Here is a 26,122-nt window from a genome sequence, read left to right as displayed (position 1 = left end):
AGATGCACATATGTTACATAAGATTAAAGCAGACAATACATATATGTGTGTCAGTTTTTTTGTTACATGTACATCAGAGTAAAAGCACAGGTTCTGGAAGGTGTTTTTTCAAACCTTTTTTTTCTTCTGATTTTTATCCTTATTTTTCTATTCTGAATTTATTTCGACTTTATGTTTGATTTTTTTCCCAATTGTTCTGCATCACTCAACCCCAACCCCATTATTATTATATAAACCCCACATAGACCCTCATTGCGGTTACATCGAAATGTATATTGTCGGATTAATATCAATACTAACTCATCTTTCAAAGATTGTCCATAACAAGTATGTTAATATATAACATCTTATTGTGAATTGTTTAAATATTATATCATCATGGTTGACTATCAAAAAGATCAATAGTTCGAGGTTATATCTTGAATACCTTTGCGCATGTGCAGGTATTATTATATTTCTACAACTTTTTTTTTACTTAAACATATATTTCAACTTTTTTCTTATCATAAATGAACAAAGAATGGAATACTAAAATCTCGGAACACTCACCCGTATTCGTTTAGGTTTGTGTATTATTTTATATCTTCAGTGATGTGTATACTGAGAGTCTCACTTAAATCAAATATTTTTTTGTTGGTTTTTATTTTATTTTATTTTTTTTTTTTTTTTTTTGGGGGGGGGGGGGGGGGGGGGTAAAAATTGCTGCAAGTTATGTGAATCCAAAATCAATTTACATGTATCAATAGTTGTCAATCTTTTTTTCCCAAATTAAGTTAAGAGGGGGAGTTAAACAAAAAAAAGGGGTGTAAGTGAAATCTACAATGTACATTGAACTTTTGATGTCTTCCCAATTAGTAAACGTCTTTTCCTTATTGAAATGACCATATGATGTATTATGACTTAATTTTCACTATTTCACATATGTATTATAAACTGCATATATTTGGGGAACGACCATTTAAATTCAAATGGGATTATGGTTTTTTACTTTAAAATATTCTCATCCCAAAGTGATGCTAACAAACGCTAAATTGATATAGCTTTTGATATGATTGGTCAAGAGTGTTACTGACGAAGGTTATTCCGGTTATACAATTCATGCGCATGCAGCTCTGTATCATACGTTTTATCTGGTTTTTGTCTGTAAATTTCTGTTTTTTTTTCTGGTTAAAAAAACTGCAGAAAAAAATCTCTGGGTGCGAGAGTTTCCCGTTGCATTGAACACCTATTGGTGACCTTCTGCTGTTGTCTGTTCTATGGTCGGGTTGTTGTCTCTTTGACACATTCCCCATTTCCATTTTCAATTTTACATTGGCTAAAAATTAATAAGGCTCGTTTATTTTCATCAAATTTTGACAAATTATATACTTTGACTCTTTGACAAAAATACCAAAAAAAAAATCAAAAAGATAGCTATTTTCTTTTCAGAGTTATCTCCCTGTAGTGTTATGCGCCTCCTTAAGCCGACTTCTACAGAACAACAATTGGGTCAATGCTATAACTGCCCATCCAAATATAATAAGATCACGATAAACTTAATAAAATAGTTTCAAATGCTGATTGATAGATATTTCTATGCTGTGAAAAATCGAATTAAATGGAGGCAACCGTTTAATTTATACCCATGATTCTTGTTAAAAAAAAAGAACTGCAATAACTAAAGCCGACGTGTCACACAGAACAACAATTGGGTCAATGCTATAACTGCCCATCCAAATATAATTAGATCAAAATAAACTTAATAAAATAGTTTCAAATGCTGATTGATAGATATTTCTATGTTGTGAAAAATCGAATTAAATGTTTAATTTATACCCATGATTCCGGTTTAAAAAAAAAAGAACTGCAATCACTAAAACCGACATGTTACACAGAACAACAATTGGGTCAATGCTATATCTGTCCATCCAAATATAATAAGATCAAAATAAACTTAATAAAATAGTTTCAGACGCTGATTGATATTTGTATGCTGTAAAAATCGATGTGACCATGAGATAAATGTATTCATACTAGATCTTACAACACCTACGTATTGTACTGCATCTGTCACAGTTAGTTGATCAATTTTTGTGCATCAATGATTAATTACAATTTGACATTTCCGTGATTTTTTTTGTTTTCTATTTTTCTTAAAACTAACAAATAAATTTTGTAAGTTACATTCTTAAATTAAATATACTTTTGTAAGCTACATTCTCAAATTACAGAAAGATACTAAATTTTAAAGTAGTGTCAGTATTACACGAAGAAGATGGTTAAAGAGTGGTATTATCAGTAATAAAATGTGTTAGTTACATTCTGAAATCACAAATGAATATACTGAAAGTAGTGTCAGTATCAAAAGGAGATATTTAAACGAAAAAGATGGTTTAAAGTGATATGATCAGTATCAAAACTAGAAGATGTGGTATGATTGCCCTTGAGACAACTATCAATATAAGAAGTGCATGTCAGCATGTATAGCAACCGTACGGCCTTCAACAATGAGAAAAATCTTTTGGCTTTCTAGATTTGAAAACAAAAATATAAAGTATTCTAGGTTGAGAAAAAAAGGGGGAGTGGTGTATTTACCATAATAGAGAATAAAGGCAAAAATTGAAGGTTTATTATAAGGGCAAACAAAATAAAGAATAGAAAACAGTGGTTTTAAAAGTTAGATATTAATAAGAATGGATGTACAGGTACATCTATCAATCAATTCCTTCAGAATTTCATAGAATTGAAAAATCCGTCTGTCCTACAGGAGAACCTAGATAATCCGAAGTTGTTGTTGAAGCTTCCTATTTGTAACATTGTAATGTCCTATTTAGTGTATCTTGCAGAATTTCATTAGACGTTTTAACTTTCTTTGCAGTCATAGTTTTGTCTTTTTTCTTACTTTCCAAATTGTCTGCCTGTGGTGTCAGATAGTCGAAATACTTTTGTAATTTGTGTTACGTATCAGTTTGCGACAGGTGCAGTATTTGAAAATTAATTGCAAACATTGCCAAAAAGCTTATTTGTCAGATCTTTGTTATCAATCTATATGAAATATAAATTTTGAAATTTGTTGCACAAAAATATTTGTTTTTACCAGATGCTGAATAAAAAGATTGTTCATATAGGCGAAATACTTTTTTGTTAGGTTATAGGCGTGGAAAATCGTTATGACACAGCGCTTTATTACGTTCATTGACCTCCAGAGAGTTAATGGGGTGATAGTAGTAAGTGACATATAACGACTGGATTATTCGGGTCATAAGTGAAGTTGTTACTTCAGGTCAAATATGTCAACTCGACTTTAGTGAAATGAAAACTTGACATTTTTGTACTAGAGTGTTAAGGTCGTACTTATGTCAATGTCATTAACATAATACTGAATGAAATTAACATTATGTTGAACATAATTGATGTATTTTTCTATATTATTAGATTTAAAGAAAATGACATTCATACCTTTATGTATATCTTTTTGTCAATTTAAATTCAAAATAATCCGAAAATATAGAACAAGAAAAAACTGATGATAATATCTTATTGTGATTCTAGAATATTTGCAAATTTGAATAAAAAAAAATATCCCATTTTCAGACCAGTACCAAAGTGTTAGCTATATTGGGCTAGTGGATATAATGGTACATTCATGTTGGTACTGTACGGAAAATGATTGCAGCTTTTGAGTGATTTAATGCGCCATAAATAGAAAAATGTGTTTCGAAGCTCAGACAGAATAACCATTAAAGCATCCCTCATCTTCAAATTATCAAACCCCTTTAAAACTGTTCTTTAATAGAGGGTATAGATTGGTGAAAGGGGGTCCTTCATTTCTGAATTCTATAAATAATTGTGTATACATGTACCATTTGTTTCTGTTATTTTTACTTTTTGCCAATTATTCTCTATACTTTTATATTTTAGCAGCTCATTTTTCTCTATAATTATAAATAATTCTTTATATTTTAGAAGCTCAGTTTTTCTCTATAATAATTCTTCATATTTATTTTTTAGCAGCTCATTTTTCTGTATAATGATTCTTTATATTTAATTTTAAGAAGCTCTTTATTATCTATACTTTATATTATTTGTCCATTTTGTTTCTATAAACCCCCAGTCTCACCCCCTAAAGCTCAAGGAGGAGTGATCTGCGCTTTAAATGATATTTGTTAATTTTTCCAAATTCATATAGGTCTAGAAAATAAAAAAATATAAAAAAGAAGATTTCTGCTGTTTTCTAGTTTAATCTGGATAATCTATGAGTTGAAAGACTAATTTAAAAAAAAATCTTTTAAATGCTCCTGAGACGAAATCATAGCCATGGTAACAGAGAAAACAGCGGTGACATTTAAAATAGCGATTATATTCATAAAACGCAAAACATATTGCATATTCTGTACATGGTAACAGATTTCTGAAAAAAAATGCAAATTGTGTTGTGTAATTTTTATCCTTCGAAAGTTCATAGCTACAATATGGGTCATTTGTACTTTTAATTATTCAGTTTTATATGTAAATTAATGCATTTATATAGTCTATCACTGAATAGTACATTTGTACCATATAACTAGAATATGAAAATATGAAGAGGCGGTATGATTGCTAATGGGACATTTCTTCAGCAGCAGTGACAAAATGACGCAGACGTTATCAACTTTATGTCAACGTACGGCTTTCAGCAATGAGTAAAAACCCATACTTACTGTCTAAATAGCACTGAAGAATTTTTATCAAATAACGGTCAGTGGCATTTTATTACATTATATTACGAGATTATCGAGTAGATCTGTTATGGGAATGGCACACGAACGATTATGGAGAGTTAGATCTATAGACAATGATTTAGCATGTTTTGTCCTTGAACTTAACTTTTTTAAACCATTGGTTTTTTTTTGTTCTTGATTAGAAAAGAATGTTCAGTGAAACCTGGCTACAAACCGTCATATCAAATTGCATGTGTTGTGATTATGATAAAACTGAACATCGGCCAAAACCAAACAAAATCTCAAATCTCGAAGAGGTTCGGTTTAAACAGGTTTCACTGTTTATAGTCAACTCGATTGTTGAGTCCTCCCTTACCCTTTGTTGTTGTTTCGCTGATATTCGCCTCTCTATTGTTATCATTCTAGTATTATCATTAAAAAGGGGGGAAGGGGTCGGTGGGGTCCTGATCCCGAAATCTCGGGCTTAAAACATGAAATCCTGAGGTCCTGAATTTAAAATAAAATAAATCCCGACATCCCGAATTTCGAAAAAAGAAATCTAGGATCCTGCAGGGATCAATTCCGAAACCAATAGCTAAAAACACCTGATCCCAGAGTCCCGATAAAGGTCCGACCCCCCTTAAAGTACAGCATTTTTTAGGGATTCATAGAATTGAGCATGGTCATGGGATATATGCCTAAGAGACAACAACCTGACCAACGAGCAGACAACAACCCAATCAAAGAGCAGACAACAGCCGAAGGACACCAATGGGTCTTCAACGCAGCGAGGAAACCCCTCACCCGGAGGAAGTCCTCAGCTGGCCCCTTACTACAATTGTGTACTAATTCGGTAAAATGGACGCCACACTAACCTCCACAAAATATAAATGAACTAAAAAAAACATGAAAAAAATCTGACAAAGGAGCAATTATGAAGCGGGATTTTACCTTTTTTGAATTCGAGCGTCACTGATGAGTCTTTTGTAGACGAAACGCGCGTCTGGCGTATATACTAAATTTAGTCCTGGTATCTATGATAAGTTTATTTATACATGTTTTTTTTTTAGATTTCAACCCTCCCCCTATACTTCTAGCCAATGTAGAATAAATAAACACATATCAATACACAAAGGAAAATCCAGTTTAAAAGAAGTCCGAATCAAATATCAGTTATCATTACGTATGTTGCAGATGTAAAAGTCAGTGGCGGATGCAGGAATTTTCGAAAGGGGGGGGGGTGCTAGCCCAGGGCAAAGGGGGGGTGCAGGGGGGTGCAAACATATGTCCCGATTCAAATGCATTGATCGGCCAAAATAAAGGGGGGGTGCGGACCCCCGGAACCCCCCCTCTGGATCCGCCACTGAAAGTAACAAGCTGGTGATAAGATATATTCATAAAATTATAGTGATTTGCATTTACTTTGTGTGAGAGCCCATGGGGTTCTTGATTATGTAATTATTTGTTCGTTTTAATGGTTTTTGAACACCAGACCAAATATTTCATATTGATAGTTTGATTATTTGTGAATTCCGGACTTTATTTCATTTTTATTGTCATGTTTAAAAATTAAAAAAAAACAATGTCCATGTGTTTATATTGGGGGAATATTATGACTATGTGATTACTTGGACACCCCACGATGGGGCCTCATATATTTCATCTCATTAGGATTACGCCTTTGTTCAGATATATCATGTCTTATAAAAATAAGAAGATGTGGTGTGATTGCCAATGAGACCAATTGACGTAGAAGCAAACAAATATAGGTCACCGTACGACATTCATGTTAAATTCTTATTTAATGTGTACTGTCATCTAGATACAAAACAAGTTGAATTCAAGATAATGTGGATTATTCATTAACTTAGGGACGACATCAAAAGATCAATGAAGGATAAACAACTTAATTCAAATACTTTCAAAAAATGTAGTGTGGGGTGGGGTCAAAATTGCTGCAAGTTTTGTTTAATTTACATTTTACATATATTCTTATGGGTCAATCAATTTTTCCAAAATTAAGTTAAGAGGCGGGGTAGGTGATCAGTGAAAATACCAGGCGAAAGTAGGTTTTTGTTATCCTTCATTGAACTTTTGATGTCGTCTCTTAGGAAGTAATCATTTAACTAAAAAAAATGGAGGGGAGGTATGAGGGTATTCTTTGTTTGAGTGAGCAAATGTGTTTGCACAAAAAGCGACTGTTTTGTTGAGTTGTTTTTCGGCGCTATCAATATTTTTTTTCCTTCAAAATATACACTTGTATTATTTTAATTTTAGTTTCTTGTGTACAATTTGGAGTTTAATATGGCGTTCATTATCACAGATTATGAACGTGTACTATTTGTTAAGGGGTCAGCGGAAGGACGCCTCCGGGTGCGGGAATTTCTCGCTACATTGAAGACCTGTTGGTGACCTTCTGCTGTTGTTTTTTCTATGGTCGTGTTGTTGTCTCTTTGACACATTCCCCGGTTCCATTCTCAATTTAACTGTAAGGTATGGGGAAAACCTTGATTAGGAATATCTTTTCCGTCATCTGCTTCACCATTTTATATCAAATCGGGTATCAGAATATATGTGTTGGGGGGGGGGGGTATAGCCCCCCTTTTTGTTGTAATTGGTCTTTCCCTTAGTGTTGGTGTTCGCGGTTGTGTTTATAGTTATTATAATTTGTGTTACTTCTATTAGCTTATGAATAACGTTACTAAAGGTAGCTTCTTGGTTTTTTTTAGCTTTTATGTGATTTGTCTTAATTTGTCTTCACCAAACAAAATGATCATGTGATTGTGTGTGTTGCAGGTCTTACGACCTTCAATAATTATTGAAAACCCATACCGCAAATTTAAAATAAAAAAAAATAAAGACCCCGAATTTACTACAAAAATACATCTTGCGATAATTGAAACATATTTGGGGTATCATGGACCGTTTAATTGGAATTGAAGTGTTGAATCTAATCATGCAAAGGTTTATGGTATAGGCTGCATTTAGAGCCAAGAAATTCAACAACAGTGTTGTTCATTTAGCTATACTATAAATATAAGATAAAAGTCCTGTGTTTCTTGTCGATACGTTTCATGACTTTGCATTAAGTTTCTGGAGCTATACTAAGAGACAAATTTAGAGGGGTTTTCAAGGGCCCCGTCCCCGCTTTCCTGGGAAAAAATGGTTAATTATATAGGGAATCACTGAAGCATGACGGGAGAGGACCTTCTCGTAGGCAGTCGAAAGGCCCCCACTTATGAAAAATTCTCGATCCGCCACTGATAAATATATTGAAGTATGTTGACAATAGTGTAGTAATCTGTTTTGAACTAGCCGTAATCATGTGTGTTTGGGTCTACAGTTACCATTTATAATATAGATACAAGCTATGTTCTACTTTTATTGTAGTCTGTGGAACAAATTGTAGTAATCTATCGTTTTTTATTTGGTTTGAACTAGCTTTCAGTAACTGTAACTGTAGTTGGGTCTATAGTTACCATTTATAAAATTGATATAAGTTATCTACTGCTTATATATTGTAGTCTGTGGAAATAATTGTAATCTCTCGGTCGTTTTTTATTTGGTTTGAACTAGCTTTCAGTAACTGTACTGTAGTTAAAGTAATTATGTAGTTGGTTCTTTAGTTACCATTTATAGACTAGATAAGCATGTCAATCTACCTTTTTTTACGACTCATATAAAATTTTAAAACGCAGAATGATTATAAATAGATTACATGCTCTGAATCACACCAAGGTCTTTAAAACAAATAGAGAGAGATGTCATCCGATGCTCTCAGAAGCATCTATCATATACAATATATTATATAATTGCATTTGTGTGTTCGTAACCATAGGCAGATACATAAATGATATGTATAAATGAACGCCCACATCATGTTTATGCTTACACTATATAATTTTTACCCGTATTATATTTTTTTCTGGATTAATCAAAATAGGACATAAGGGAATGACTATTTATGATGTTACCTCAAAAGGGAGGGGGAGGGGTATGTTTAAAAAAAAATATAATCTGACCCCTTATTTAATCAAAATAAATATTGTGGCCAAACAGATGACAAAAATTTTGTATCTAAATCCAGATTTTTTCAATTCTTTACAGTGTTAAATTTTGAGAAAAAAACAAAATAACTTGGTGGATAGCATTTTGTGTTCGTAAATTCTTAATAAGTAATTATTCAAAATATTATAATACACAATGCTAGTGTTGCTAATTTAGGCTTTTAATTATATATTTTTAAAAAAGGTTTAATAAAATAAAAGAAATTTAATATAGTTTTCTATCACAGAAGGCTATAATTATCAAAAGAATCAAAATGGAACAAAATATCGGGATATGGTTTTGGGTTTGACCTATAGTTGGTAACGTCTACTTCATTTTGATATCTGATGGAGAGATCTTCTTTTTACAATCATACCACATCTTCATACTTGCATGTGCACAACATAAAATACAAAGACATGTTGATTTAATGTGTTTAATGGTTGCCAATACCCTTATAAATGTAAAAATTACATCGTATATAAAAGTTTTAATGCCTATTTAAAAAGCTAATAGTTATATTAAGCCAGTAACCTGGTTTTTTTTTTGCCTTTTACACTCGGCTAAATAGTTGAACTTATTGCTTTGTGCTTTGTATTGTAACGTTTCAGGTTGACTAGATGCTGATTATTTCCTGGAATTTATTGCTTTGTATTGTTTCAGGTTGACTTGATGCTGATTACTTCCTGTTAATACACAGAGAGCATTTTAATTATTCATTCCAATACATAATAGTAACCAATTCGTCACAACTCGGCTGATTCTAAAGTAACGGACTGTCCCGAGGATTGCCGATTGAATAGTAACCTATAATTCTTGATATGAAGGATAAGAATGACTGAAAACGAGGGTCTAGTTGTACAGAAATTATTAGAAGGGTCTCATATCAATGCGCATGGAGGGCGTGAAATAGTCAATGCGGATGTAGGTAGTGAAATAGCCAATGCGCATGTAGGCGGTGAAATAGCCAATGCAGCAAAAACTGATGTCAAAGGGTCATGTACCAATGAAGACAAAACCTCTGATCTCAATAAAGACTTGAAGGTGAAGGATTCAATGCATGCTCAGCAGCAAGTGTTAGACACTGGTATTAAATCATTAACATTTAACTCGGAAGTCATTGATGATTGTTCAATAGCGACGAGAGACAATGCTAACATAAATGATTGGAAAGGTTTCCAGGACGGAGACAGATCCGAAAAAAATATAGAAAACACTGATTCATGTGAAAGTGAGACGACTTCTTTGTGCGGAAGCACTTCCGGAAAAAGCATCGGAAGTAGTAATTTGTCAGAAAAGGATGACATAGTAATAATTTCAGCAGACGATACTCTAAATAGGACAGGTTCATTGACTGGAAAAGACATTGAATCAAAAACATTTCCTCCCCGGCCTTCAAAGAATGCTAAAAGAGGTATGGTAGTCTTTATATAATTGTTGAATAAGATCACTTGTTCTTCAGAATTTTTTTAGCGAAGTTATGCGAAATATAATTTTTGTTTCTTCTTTCCGACTGAGAAATTCGAAGCTCACCAAAAACTGGGTTGTGCCCTCATATGCCCCTAAATGATGTGAAGATCCTGTCCAACAAGTAGTACCTATTATGTCGCGAATGACAAAAACAAAGATATTTATTAATTAAAAATTCAATATAAGAGGGTCTCAATGGGGTTTACAGAATAAAGGGACAAAGTACACAGAACAAAGAGTAATAGAGAAAAATAGGCGAAACAAAAAAGAGTTTGAGAAAAAAGGGTTGTTAAAGAATAGAGAATAATGCGCAGAACAATTAAAGAAAACAGAAATGAAAGACCGTCACATAACTTGTTCACTTGTACCAATGTTATAGAATATTCAGAGGATAGAACAGTCTTTCCAAAATCATACTAGTTTTCAGACGCGCACATATACTGTACCATTCGATACAAAATTTAATATTCACTTTAGTTCTCTGTTATGCAAAATTTAATTAAATACAGTAAATGGTCTAAGGTTACATATTTTGAAATGATGCATTTATCTTTTTTTTCTGAAATATCTTTTAATGATTCTTCTTTTTTCAAAATAATTGAAAATTTGTATCAAAAGCATAAAAAATCGGTGAAAATGTTCTTTTAAAGTTGTCTTGAAATCATACTTTATTACAATTTTTTGTTTTTAATTTTAGTTCATTTGCCAATGTTATCAAAATATTACTGACCAAAATCTGTGACACAGCCATTTTACTCTATCTTCTCCCTCATATATTTGAGTTGTGACTAAGTGGTCTCGTATTAGCTCGCTTGTCTCGAGAGTTGAAGAACGTATGTCAAACCATAGACTTCGAAATTTATCTGCTGCTTTTTTGTTAACCACGTGGTATTGAAGTTAAAGAACAAAGACTTGTCGACCCGAAAACAGAATAATGTATCCGGGAATGGTTAAGAGAAGAGAAGATAAGAAAATTTATTTTAAGTCGGGTTACATGAAATACTATAAACATACGCTCTGTAGTATTTCATGTAACCCGACTTAAAATAAATTTTCTTATGGTGACACGTCAGGGGCGGATCCAGCAATTTCCAAAAGGGGATTCCAAACCCATGATAAAGGGGGGTGGGTCCAACTACATGTATATGTCCCCATTCAAATGCATTTATCGTCCTAAAATAGGGGGTTCAACCACCGGCACCTCCCTTCGGATCCGCCACTGCATGTCTTCTATTTAAGGAGGGGGCAATACCTTTTTGTGTTAACCTGTTATGGCCTTTTTCAAGGTGAATGTTAACTGTTATCTGAGATCAGTTTAAGCTGTTAATTGTTTTCAACCCCCTATGTTAACTGTTATCAGCATTTTTGCATTTTTTGTTAAAAGTTTTTGCCAAAATCGAGGTGTTGTTAACATGTAAACGGTCCCCATATTGCCCCCCCCCCCCCCCCCATTTAACTGTTCAATCTAATTTAAAGCAATGTTGTTATCGTATCGTTTTTAAAACGTGATTGTCAAATTATGTATCTTTTATTTGCTACGTCACGATATTTACCAACCTAAACAAATTTGTTAATTATAATATTTGGGAGATAAACTTCTATACACAGTTTTAAAATACCATTGAACAATTATATTGAAGTAAGGTCAAGATAAATCTCTGTTCAATACAACGAAGCTGTACAGACGCATAGTATATAAGCACGATTTGATTTTAAAATGATGTGGCCAAACTCAAATTGTTTTTTTTTACCCTGGCTATTCTACAAGCTTAAGATTGAACGAATTTTGATCGTTTGTCCATGATAAACATATGTCCCTCGTGAAATCGAATTAGATTGAAAATCTGTCTTTACACATGGACAATAGTAGTTAGTATATTACACGTGATCACACTTTTAAACAGGTTGCACGGTCATGAAAATTGGTGTGCAAATCAAGATATTTGTAAAACAGTATAAAACATCATCAATTCCAAAATGTGTTTTTATATCAATTGGAATTTGTCTAATATCAAAATACACTTAACAACTATTACAACATAAGTGTGAATTTTCTGAAAGCAAACACAATAAAATCCCCAAGAAATAAATACGTTATTTGCTGCATAGACAACCGCATTCAAATTCAGGCATGTACTCTATAATAGTCACCGTACCAAGTTCAATGATGTAAACAAATATGTAGAGTAAGAAAACTGTCACAGTCGCATAACAAAATCCTGGGTATCCGCTCACTATGGACCACTCTTCATGCTGCAATGAATAGTTACAAATAAAATGTTTTTAGATTTTAAATTTGTTTTTGTTTGCTTTATTAATTGAATGGTTAGAACTATTACAGTAAAGAAAATATACCCTGATGGACATATCCTCTGTAAAATATGTGGTGACAAAGCTTCCGGTTTCCATTATGGAGTCTTTTCTTGTGAAGGATGCAAGGTAATTATATATATAATAGGAAGATAGTTATTTAAGACCCCGTTTACACTGACAAAAAAGATCGATCTATCTTTGGTCCAGTGTAAATATGTAAGATCGGACTCAAAAAGTCTACTTCTAGAGGTGTTTTTTAAAAGATCAATCTTATTTGAATCGATTTTTTTTTTTGGTGTAAACGCTTAGATCGATCTTTTTTTTTAGTTGAATGATTTTTTTTTATGTGAAAATAAAGGTCAGACCGGTTCTCTTTATGTTGTAGTGTAAATATATAGGTACCAGTACCATAAAAAACGTTTAATCTCGCTGCAATTGTTTGTTACTGTCCGAAGTCAGGAATCTGAGGTTGTCGTCTGTTTATTTGGTTCATAGGTGTTTCTCGTTTCTCGTTGTTCATATAGATAAGACCGTTGGTTTTCCCGTTTGAATGTTTTTTTACTAGTATTTTTTGGGACTCTTTATAGCTTGTTGGTCGATTAGAGCTCAGACTCCGTGTTAAAGACCCGACCTTGACCTATAATGGTTGATTTTTATAAATTGTGACTTAGATGGAGAGCGGTCTCATTGGCACTTATACCTTATCTTCTTATATCTATATACTTTGTGCGCACAACCTATTACTTATTGTTTGTTCCAATACATTAAATTTACACAAACTTATTGCTAACCTTCTGTTAGTTTTTTTTTTACATTTTATAGTTGTATAATATATATAGCTATCTTTTTATAGGGGTTCTTCAGAAGGACAGTCCGCCAAAAGTTGACGTATAAACCATGTGCCAATGGTGATAAGAAAGGATGTCTTATCATGAGGATTAGCCGAAACCGGTGCCAGTACTGCCGTATGAAGAAATGTTTGGATGCAGGAATGTCACACGAAGGTACGTTGTTGTTTCATATACTAAGGTTATTTGATAAATCCCATTAGCTGACAGGGGGCAGACATTTGGTCAATATAGGCATCAAACTGAGTGTTTTTCGTTTGTTCATGTGTTACATATTTGTTTTCCGTCTATTTTTTGTACATAACTTAGGCCGTTAGTTTTCTCGTTTGAACTGTTTTACATTTGTCATTCAAGGCTTTTATAGCTGACTATACGATATAGCCTCTGTTCATTGTTAAAGCCCGTACGGTGACCTATAGTTGTTAATTTCTGTGTCATTTGGTCTCTTGTAGAGAGTTGTCTCATTGGCATTATTATACCACATCTTCTAATTATATCTTTTGGAAATGAAACTTATGCCAGAGAGTGGTGTCCTCTTGGTTGTGCCGTTGGGGATTTATACATACATACATAGTAAAGTTCGTTCGGAAATGAGATGCTCCTTATACGTTAAGGAACATTTGCAACAGATCTTTCTATTGCCAGTAGAAATTCACACCTTTTATCCCAATCAACACACTTTGCAGAACTTTAATTACCATATGATAGTTTATTTGAGATGTGTTCTCCATCTGAATACCAATGACACGTAAACCAAACAGCAAATAATCAGTTAATCACGTTATGTCTACCAATTATCCTAAAAACTTGCACAACAACTTCATAAAATAATGGTTTTCTGTTGCAGTTAGCACCAATTTCAAAGCCAACTGTGTTAGTAGTTTAACTTACGAATTCGTCCTCAAGGTCTTATATACATGTAGCTCTGTATAGTAACATTATTACCTCATATAACTTCGTGATATAACCTGGTAAGCACACAACAATCAACTAATCCTAGTATTTTTATTATTTAGCTGTTAGATTGGGAAGATGTCCAAAGAAAGATAAGCCGTCCAGATTTAACTTATTTAAAATTTCATCAAACGAGAATCATGATCGAATTGATATTGACAAGCAGATAAAGACAGAAGAATTGATTTTAAAAATTCATGATAGTTTTATGGCAGCGAATAAAGAGTTTCATGCATTAACATGTCGCTACCAGCAGTCAAAGGTGAGCATGCGCAAGATTGTCTCTTTTGAAATAGGCATTTGAATACAAACAGTTTAATACACTACGTTTTTTTCCCGTCAATGATTAAAATATGAAACATAAAAAAAAAGGTTATTAAAAGTAACTTATATATGGCTTTCTGCGGGAGCAACTATATAATTGTTAAAGGGGAGGTGGGGTGTTTAAGATTTGAAAAAAATAAATAATTAAAAACGCAGTACATGAGTTTCAAGTAAAAGAACAGGCAAGATGAGACAATTTTAACAAAAAGGCAGGATGACGATTTAGGTTTACCAAAAAAGTCTGGATACACTAATAAAGAAAAGGCAGGACGGAATAGAGTAAAAAAATATAAAGGCAGGACAGAATTTACAGCAAAAAAAAAGGAAAGGACAACAGTTTGTATCTTACCTGTCATATACAAATCAAACGGTAGGCTAGCTCCCTAATTGATGGGGGGCATTGAATATTACCGGTTATGTTACGTATTTTAGTCATACATTATACATGTTCCTGTACTGAGAACGGTCACAAAATCTCACGTCTGAGTCAATCGGCCATTAAAAAAATAATAGAAAAACAAAGAGCGAAGATATTTCTTTAAACAGTATTTTTTGTTGCTGTTATAATTAAAAATTCTTACCGTATGCCTTACATCTCTTTCATTAAAGTATATGTGCTCGAAATGTTTATATTGTTTTACTTCTTCAGGTTTTGGAGGTCAAATGCGAGAACGATACCAAGATTTTGTGTTCTAGATACTTGCCAGCCATTGTCCACTTCACAACGTTATTTGCGCGAGATTTGACTCCATTCAAAAAAATAGATGTGCATAGTCAGCGAAATCTTGTGAAACAAAGTTTATTGGAAATCGCTGTCATTCATTCACTATATTGGAACGATGAAACTACTTTCGGTAAAATATTGGACCGTTTTGGATATATCGTAGATATTCTGAATTGTGAACAGTATGGTATTTTTGGTCAATTTCTACTAGATATGTTCTACTCAGTTCAAAAGTTAAAAAAGTTGGAATTGACTGACGTTGAATTATCTGTGATGGCTGCCATGGTGTTGTTTTCACCAGGTAAGTTGTAGAGATCAATCTTTGATAGACATATATCTAGAATGGTATTTAACTCAAATGTGACTTCTTCAGTCTATTAATATGAAATACTTTTAAAATGTCTCCTTAATATTGCACGCTCAATATATTAAGGGGCGACATCAAAAGATCAATGAAGGATACAAAACTTAATTCAAATAGTTTGGGAAAGGGGGGTTAAACTTGCTGCAAGTTTTGTTTATCCTACATCGATTTTACATATATCCATATGGGTCAATCAATTTTTCCCAAGTTAAGTTAGAAGGGGGGTAGAGGGGTCATTAAAAAAACTATCTGAATTAAGTTTTTTATCCTACATTGAACTTTTGATGTTGTCCCTAACATTGACCAATACGTTACAAGGCCTTAGTCGTGAATGTATGACTTGTATAAATATAAAGTAAGTTAGCACATTTGCTCTTTGTGAACATAAATGCTGATTTGCGACAGTGACTGGTACCATAGGCGGATCCAGCCAATTTTTTAAGGGGGATTCCTAACCCAGGATAAAAGAGGGAGAGGGGGTTGGTTCCAACTGTATGCCCCCATTTAAATGCATTGATCGGTAATAAATAGAGGGGTTCCAACCCCCGGAACCCCAATCTGGATCCGCCACTGGGTACGAGACTGCAGATTTTCCAGACAGTAAATTCCCGTTTTTTTTATATTTGTATTTCGATACATTCAAAGAGCCTTGTAGTTATTGGCCATGTCTGATATCGAGTGGATTAAGCTTTAATAAACTTCAGGTGCAAAAAGAGAGGCGAAAGGTACAAAAAGAGAGGCGAAAGGTGCAAAAAGAGAGGCGAAAGGTACAAAAATGACATTCAAACTCTGAAGTCGAAAATAAACTGACAACCCCTTACAAAAACCCACACAAAACACAACATAGAAAAAAGAAAGACTAAGCAATACAAATAATCTTTTTTTTTATTGCAAAAAACATGAAACCTTGACGGGTTAAAATGCAAACATAGTACAATGTATACACAAGTGACATGACACATAACTATACATGATAAATGTTTTTAAAAAGTGAAGTTGATATTAATAACATATATCTATATATAGATGTATATAATAATTGACCAATGTGGACCTTATTTTCGCAATTCCATAGATTGCTTTATATAGTCTACAACACTAGACAAAATATCTTTATTGGGATCTAGAATAGTTTTAAGTTTAGAGTTTGAGTCAAGCTGGTTAAAATTAGGATAATGGGTTTTAATTGCATTTATAAGGGAATGTCTTACATTACTGTTAATTTGGCAATGAAGGAAAAAGTGTTCCTCATCATCTAAAATTTTACAAACTTTGCACAGTCTGTGTTCTCTTTGAATTTTTTTATAACGTCCTAATTCAATTTCCAAATTATGATCACTTACACGTAATTTTGTTAAAAGCTGACGACTATTAAAATTGTTTAGATTGTGCAGGTAGTCCTCAAATTTAATTTCATTTTAAAGTTTACTATAAAGATAAAGTTTTGAACTGTTATCAATATTTGAAAGTTTTTGAAGAGTGATGTTATTATACTTTTCCTTCACTATACATTTAAAAGTTTTTTTGAGTGATTTTTTTATAAGTTTAAAAGGTTTATCAGAATCAACATATTGTTCTTCATCAATATTAAATTCTTTAAAAATATGCATGGCAAAAGTGTACCAAGTATATATTCCATCTTCAGACAAAGACTTATTTAATGCAAAAGCTTCTTTAACAAGAGGGTTTATTTCATGGCAGTTTATTCTACAAAAATATAATAAAACTTGAGTTTTAATAAAAGAGTCAAGTGGAAATCGTCCTAACTCAGACTTTGCAGCTATATTACATGAGGTTTTTTTAATTCCAAGAACAGTTTTACAAAACTTATGATGCACTTTCTCAAAGCTGAATCTATCTGTCAATGATAAAATATCACAGTTAGTTCCATGCAAAGTGGCTCTATTTATGGCTCTATAAATTGAGTAATAATCTTCCATAAACCAGATCTCGCTATTATATAAAATTATGGGTTTGATAAGTGAATCAAATAATTTACATGATAAATCAACAGGGACATGATGAAAATTAGACATATATTTTTTTAGTGAAAATAACGCTTTAAACGCTTTTTTGGATAGTTCATGTGTAGATCTCTTAAATTTTCCTTTATTATCAATAATGTTCCCAAGAAAATTATACTCTTTAACTTCTGTTAACTGATTTTGTTTATAAAAAAATTTTGACTCAAAAGAATTTCTAGAATGAAAAATCATAACTTTTGTTTTATTTGTATTTACAGTCAGCTGCCATTTGTAGCAATATTTTTCCAGTTTATTCAAAGCAGATTGTAAACCGTTTTGTGATTCTGATAATATTAAAAGATCATCAGCAAAACTAAGACTAGTTATTGATGTTTTATCTAAGGACACAGGATCACATGTCCCATCAAAAATTGAATGGAGATCATTAATAAAACAATTAAACAATGTGGGGCTCAAACTGTCCCCTTGTTTGACCCCTTTATCTATTTCAAAAAATTCAGATTGTTTATTATCTATTTTAACTGAAGATTCACAACACTTATACATATCTTTAATTACTTCAAATATTTTCTTTCCAACATCATCCTTCTTTAATTTGTATAAGAGACCAGCATGCCAAACAGTGTCAAAAGCACGACGCAAATCAACAAAGCAAGAGTAAATTTTATTCTTTTTTTTTTGTCAAATATTTTATCATTAAAGTTTTTAGAATAAAAATACTATCTGCTGTCCTATGATTATTTCTAAATCCAAATTGATGAACTGAAAACTTGTCTTCATAGTAAGTTACAACTCTAGAATTAATAACAGCATCGAAAAGTTTAGCAATACAATTTTGAAGGAAAATTCCCCTATAGTTATTAATATCTAGCTTATCTCCAGCTTTATGAATAAGTATGGTAAAAGATTTTCTCCAGTTTGATGGATATTTACCAGAATCAAGAATTAAATTAAAAAGCTTAGTAATAGCTTTACAAGTAACAACACCACTATATTTAATAATTTCATTACAAATTTGGTCTGGACCAGAGCTTTTCCCAGTTTTTAATTTTTGTATACATTTATTTACTTCATTGATAGTAAAAGGTTTATCAGTTACCTCATTGAATAAAAGTGCATCAGTTTCATTTAATATATCGGTTTCAATTTTAGTTATAAATTCTTTATCATAGTTTACAGACTCTCCTTGATGCTTAAAATGATCAATAATTTCTGGAAAACCAGCTTGAAGCTCAATTTTTTTATTAGTGTTCTCATATTTTAATGACTTTAATAATTTCCAATATTGTTTAGGGTCTGTATCTCTAAGGGCTGAAAGCTGACTAAATATTTCCTTTACAAACCCAACCAAAAACCGGGCGCGATCTCAAATGGTTCGATACATATACAATAATAAACTGTATCAAACCAAGTTTAAACCGAATAAGAACCTAAGCAACACTCGAGCGTCAGGCAGTCAGTTTAAATGATTTATTGGTTTTCAAGCATTTTCAAATTCAGTTAAAAACGTCCAAAGCTGTCAGTTGGATACAATTAGAAATACATCTAACAACATTACAGAGTGGACGAGGACTGGGTACTTGTACATCCTCACAACACTAACACTGAGTACAGATCGGAGAGTACTCGAACTTATTGACAGCTAGTTCTTAACCAATTACAACTTATAAAAAAATAATGTGTCTAAGACTTGTTAATATATACTTTGCAATAATTGTTTTATATACTTTATTTTGTAGATCGACCTGGACTGGATATTTATAAGAACACATTCCTACTGGAACAAATGGAAGATATTTTGTGTCTTGCGTTAAAAAGTCAATTTGCTCAAAATCATGATAACTGTGAACAACTTTTTACAAAAATTGTTGAAGTTCTAATAAACTTACGGACTATTTCTGGGGTGTATTTAGAAATAATTCTCAACTCACAAATAGACATTGTCGACGTGTCATGAACTAAGCGCAAGAATCAATGTATGATTTACGAATGTAGAGATTAAATATTTCCGAAATTCAGGATGCACAAAACAATTCAAACTTCCGGTAGTATAAATGAACAATTCATTTATATTTCATTGTTTTTGCGCATTTTATTTATTTATTTATCGAGACACTACACTAACGATAATACGGAAGTTCCGAGATAGTTTCTCCGTGTCCGATCTCGTTTTATATACAAAAGTCACATGCTTACAATGTATTTCAAACATTTATCTTTCGATGAGACAAACGAAGCAAATACCTAGGAAATTCCATGCTGTACAAATGTGTAGCCACCAATTGCAACGGGCGCAGGACATTTGAGCGAAAAATTTTGAATTATTAGCGGACATTTAAGCGCCGACATTAGAGCCCATTTTTACGCCGGCTAAATCCGTTCAACTGTATTTTCGATAGCCCATTTTAGCGAAAACGTGGTTGAATAATACTCACTAAGCTTTGGGCGGAAGTTCATAGTAATTCAAACAAACAAATAAGAGTTCAGAGCCGTTCGTTGCCCATTGTAATGAGCAATGTTATATAGTTGTCACCCAGACATTAGCGTTTTTCTTGATTCTATTATCGAATTGCAAACAACAACATATATAAAAATACGAAGCATAGACGAATGTGCACCAAAATATAGACAAGATAAAGAGAAAGAACAGTTCCTAATGTAATTCAACATTATTGTACATTAGGTTTATCCAGGGCTCATTACATACGTTCTCTAGGAAATAAATTCCAGGCTAGAACGAACTTTTAAAATTTGATTAAATCTTGTAGACTTTTAGTGCTGTATTGTAATGGACATCATATTTTTAATATTGTGCTGTTTTGGGTTTTGAAAGGTTTTTTTTCTATATTATGCATTTGAGTATATTATAATGGGTTAAAAATATATTGCTAAAATGGGCATTGACAATTTCAATTTTCGCTAAAATGGGTTAAAAATCAGGCACTACTTTGGCGTTAAAACGTCCGATTTTTTTAGCTAAAATGTCCCCCGCCGATTGAAACAGCCACTTTCTCGGAATTCCCATATGCTCGTTGGCGTTTGCTCATGATATCAGATAGTACGCTTTTATAAATGTTTGATGCTTATCAAGTTAAATAATATGATCATATGAAATTATTATTATTTTATAGTGTTTTACAAACCTGTATATATTGCTACGTTTAATATGAACAATTATGATAGTATGTGTATCTCTAAGTGACGAGGGCCTCAAAATGTTGTTACCTATAGACATAAATAAATTGATTCAAATTTGTCATATGATTTGTATTTGAAAGGCATAAATGCGTTCTTTCAATTTTCAAACTTACACCACAGTGCATTATGTGGAGCAGGATCGATTAACCACTTTGCAATACTTGAAATCATTCTTGTTTTTGGTGGGTTCATGATGCTTAGTCTTTAGGTTTCAATGCTGTGTATTTGTACACTATTGAATGAGTTTTGTCGTTTTTCGGGGTTTTTTTTGCCATTGCGTTGTAAGTTAGTTTTCGACTTGTGAGCCTGAATGTCACTTTAGTTGTTTTCGCCTCCTATTTACTGTTACATCATTTCGGTGTTATTGTTCTCAATCGGACTGTACTTTTAAATGTCTTAATCAGTCTTGACTTTAGACATATTTGTGACAAAACCTTTAAACTTTTTTACTAATTAACAATTTACTTAATCACCCTGAAAAAAATATTATTGAACACCTATTGACAAGACTACATCGTTGGCACATGCACATTTCTTGTTTCCTCCTTCCTTATTAACATCGACAACACCATTGAAATATTTGGTTTGATACATTTTTTTTATCAATATCTCGTACATCTTAGTTTTATTTCGAATTACTACATTTAATCATACATTGTCAACCAACAACCGGTTGAGACAAACAACTTGTTAACGGTCAACACCCCTTAAGGTGGTACCTAACACTACAGAGAGATAACTCTGTAAAATCAGCTAAACGTTTTAATTATGTTGTGTTGTTAAGGGAATATTAAGCTTCTCAATGATCAAAATAAGTGTTTGTCAAACTGCTATATAACCAGTGTGATTTTTCTGATAAAACTGTTGGTTCAATTTTTTTCAAATTTTTATATTTTTGTTAAAGGGTCAAAGTTAATACTTTGCCAAAATTTCAAGAAAATTAAACCAGCCAAATTAATTTTAGTTAAAGTGTTGGGTACCACCTTAATATCATGTTCAATAAGGCCTTTCTATAGCTGACTGCAGCATGGGCATCGTTTATTGGTGTCTTGTGAAGAGATGTGTCATAAGCAATCCTACCCCATTTTCTTTATTTTATTTTTTACAAATTGAAATAAGAGATAGCACTAATAATAATTTATTCGCTTCGAAATAATAAAATAAAAAAACTATAGTTGATGTTAACTTCATTTGTTTGGCCCTGATCTTTTGTTTTTGTTGGCCTTTCTTTATAATTTTGAAAATAGAAAGTTTTGCGCAGACGACATTATTAAAACCAAGTCATTTCAATTCAAAAAGTAAAAACACAAAAATACTGAACTCCGAGGAAAATTCAAAAAGGAAAATCAAAAGGCAAAATCAAAAGTTCAAACACACCAAACGAATGGATAACAACTGTCATATTCCTGACTTGGTACAGGTATTTTCTAATGTAGAAAATGGTGGATTGAACAATTAACATACGAAAAATCTGCACACTGCTGGATCATTTTCATAATTGGACATATGCGTGTAGCAGCAACAATGCTATAACAACCATCGAACAATGAACTATATCTTTTGATTGGCATTTTATGGTATATAGTTATATGCTGTATTGAACTGTGGTTATGAATAGCTACAATTGAATTGTTTTGAAGCTTGTGTATCATACAAATATCAGAGCAAACCTAGCATCATAGTCATCATCATTTTGATTTGTCTCAGTTTCAAATTGGTTTACAAGAATTGAACATCGCCTTTATTTTGTGTGATTATGCTTTCTCGTTGATTTGCATACCAGATCTTCCAATAAAAATAATGATAATTCAGAAATTTAAGTGAGGTTTTTATTATTGTCAAAAATACAACAGAGTTGTAAACGCAATAATTCAAACTCACATTTGGAAATATTTTATATAAATGAAACATTATGTGAAAATTAAAATCACATACAAGTCGACAGACACAATCGCAATTACAATGACATGTAATAATTTCTGAATTCAAAGTTCCCAATCTCATCCCCTTTGCTTAGTGGAGTGTTGTACCTACGTCCTTAGAAATTTCTAAATTGATAAACAAAGAATTGAAAAACAAAATGTATTCAATGAATCCTGTCTGTATTGACGGAAGAGCTATAAACAGGACCTTATAAATTGCTAACTCTATCTAAAAATACCCAATTAAAGATGGTGTTCGATTGTCAATGAAACCACTCTTCACAATTTCCCAAATGACAGACATAAACAAATATAAATCATTTAGTATTGTTTTTGGTGACAATGTGTGTGCCGCTACGCCTGACAAAATATATACATATTGTAAAGCGTTTCACCTCCAAGAGCGAAACGATTAAAACCTATACATTAAAGCTGTGACTTTTATATACTAACGTTAGAATAATAATCCGATATCTAAAACGAAAATAACAGCGATGACTTTCGGAAAGATATTTAATAGGGTAATTATTCCCTTTCATACTTTATATATTCAGATCTCGATTCGGCATACATATAAACGTTTATGAAAATAAATCGTTTTATATCTTAAGGCGAATTTAGATTTAAAAGTTGACGTTTTAAAGTTATTCAAATTTATCCCATTCATAAACTATTCTCTGCTGATCACAATACATTAAGTAGTATTACAGTCCTTGGTGTGATATAATTGACTTAGGTTTGGGGGACTAAAGACAAGCATATATATATTGTAAATAAAACAAAGGGCTTTCATATAATCATCCTTTACTTTTCATTCAAACGACAAAAGAGGCTGATACATGTAATCATCACAACAATCATGGTTAAGGCAATACAATGGTTCCGGAAAGTACGGATTCAACATATATAAAAATGGTGTAAACTTCCCCATAACGCCAAACACCATTATACCATTCACCATACATCATTACACTATACAACCTGTGTCATTACACCATACACCTCTAATTTTGCATTGAACACCTTACACATTACACCATAATGGCATAATTCAATTTAATTTCAAAGAAAGCGTGGGACTTCATTTTTTTTAATTTATTTTAAAAAACGAAATTTTATCACAATATTGTAAATTAATGTATAAAATAAAAAATCACCTCATTTCAATAATTTTCTAGTTTTGTGATTTCGTACCTCATTAATTAACTCACGCCATCCTCGATCATTGAGCTTACGTGTCCTAAGAGAATAGGTATGCTTTAACTAAAATCCTTATCGAACCCTTCACTGGAAGTGATGCTAGTGATACACACGGACGTGACAATCCATAAACAAATGTAAAAACTCTATTCTATGTAAATGAAGATACCACTATACGAATAATTTTCGAATGAGGAATTACCTAAAGCCTATCTTGAATTCGATCTTTAAAAGTGATTTAAAAGTATTAATACTGAACAAATGTTTGGATATTCAAAAACAAATAGTAGTAATATCTACTTTTATTGGTGTAAACTGTGTCTGAAATTTCAAGTTTCGGTCATTCAACAACATGCAGTCGACGACAAATAATAATAAAATAAATCTTTATTTAAAAAAATCCGAAGTCATATATAATTCAAATTAATCAAATATTTATTATCCTTTTCGTTAGTTATACATGTATCAATGGCATTTGAATATCTGACTATTTGTGCGATAAGTTTGGTCATGTCTCGGTCATCAATTTGAGACACATTATATCAGTATTTCAATTTTAAAGATGATCTTAGTATTACTTGATAGCGCAATGTGATAGCTATAAGAATGAATGAAACATATCATTTCAGCAGATTTTGTTCCGTTTGATTTACATATAGTGTTGCTCATGTCAGTACAAACCCGGGAAGCATAAGACGGGATTGTAGTTGCGACATTTGGAACACACCTGCATTCATCTATGAAACGAATATCCCATAACGGTTTACCAACTCCTGATGGCGTCATTAAAATCTACGGAGGAATGATTGTTTCAATTTGGAACCCTTAGTTTAAAAGCTTCAATGGGGGCAGCAACCCTCTATCATGAAAATCATGATAGGGAATACAAACCCTGAAATATTGACTTGGAGAATGACTGATAAATTAAAAAAAAATAGATGAGAGGGTTATAAGACAAATTATTACCCTCAGAAAACTGTCAACAGAGTTGAGGGACCATTTTTTATTAATTCCTGTGTATTCTCCAGTCTATTATCACATATATCCACAGCAGTAAATTCAGTTTAATTCAGACAAGTTAAGAACTGTCTATATATTGCAGTAGCTGCGATTTACCGGTTGACATCAATATCAAACTGATTTTGTTAACAAATAATATCAGATTAATTTCGGGCTAATTGAACTTGACTGAACGTCCTTATGGTAAGAGTTTAAGTTAATATTCTGAATATTTTTGGTTTCCTAACACAGTAATACATATTAAAAAAATCCTTTTTGTTACCTACTAATTTTTTAAATTAAAAATGTCTGTCAATGATTTGTATAGAAATATATACATCACTATACAAATCCCTGTGTCAGCTTACTTGTATCTCAATATGTGTATTTTTTTTTGTAAAGAAAAAGTTTAAAATAAAAGTCAGTACAATCAATATTAATATAAAAAGAAGATGTGGCATGATTGCAGATGAGACTAATCTCCACAAACGACCAGGATAACACAGACTTTACCAAAAATAGGTCAACGTACGGCCTTTACCAATGGAAAAAGTTCATACCGTAAAGTCAGCTATACAAGGTCCGAAATAAAAATGTAAAACAATTCAAACGAAAAGACTAACGAGCTTATTTAGGTAAAAACTTTTTTTTTTGACAATACATTTGTAATGACACACTCATGTTGGTGCACTCGAATGCGATTTAAATTTTAGCGCCGATTCAGTTAAATCACCGTTAGTACATTTAAGTTGTCTCCCTTTAATCAAATGGAAATTCCAACTGAAAAGGAAAGTGATTTTACTGTGCGGAAAATAAACAACAAAAAAAACAACAGTTTTGCCTAAAAAAACACTAGATAGGTAAGTTAAATCAAACATTCATATCAAAAATAGAAAAGTCAAACTTCTAATGATAAAGATGACAATACAAATTGTTTCTCTACGTTGGTAACCAAGATAATGCAAAATGTAGGTTATGATTATTTAAATCTTACTTACAAATTGTGGTATATTTATATTTAATTGAGAAACGTGTACATGCAGCATACGGACTTAAATAAACCTTATTCATTGTATCTTTACAAAGAAAAGAAAA

General features: G+C 32.2%; 1 protein-coding gene across 2 annotated transcripts in view; it reads left to right on the top strand.

Moving 5' to 3' along the window:
• The window catches only part of LOC134695385 (ecdysone-inducible protein E75-like), a 66,349-nt gene that overhangs the window by 11,616 nt on the left and 28,611 nt on the right, over positions 1–26,122 (top strand). The window contains exons 2-7 of one of the 2 annotated variants that reach the window (XM_063556618.1): positions 9,390–10,140; positions 12,538–12,635; positions 13,363–13,513; positions 14,374–14,573; positions 15,285–15,660; positions 19,448–20,967. In XM_063556618.1, the coding sequence (XP_063412688.1) occupies positions 9,561–10,140; positions 12,538–12,635; positions 13,363–13,513; positions 14,374–14,573; positions 15,285–15,660; positions 19,448–19,665 (1,623 nt within the window). In that variant the 5' untranslated portion in view covers positions 9,390–9,560 and the 3' untranslated portion in view covers positions 19,666–20,967. Of the gene's footprint in view, positions 1–9,389; positions 10,141–12,537; positions 12,636–13,362; positions 13,514–14,373; positions 14,574–15,284; positions 15,661–19,447; positions 20,968–26,122 lie in introns of those variants that run through there. The other variant, XM_063556619.1, reaches the window with a different exon arrangement.

The sequence above is a fragment of the Mytilus trossulus genome, chromosome 13 (assembly GCF_036588685.1).
Source record: "Mytilus trossulus isolate FHL-02 chromosome 13, PNRI_Mtr1.1.1.hap1, whole genome shotgun sequence".
NCBI classification, from domain to species: domain Eukaryota; kingdom Metazoa; phylum Mollusca; class Bivalvia; order Mytilida; family Mytilidae; genus Mytilus; species Mytilus trossulus.
This window is presented reverse-complemented; position numbering and strand designations above follow the sequence as displayed.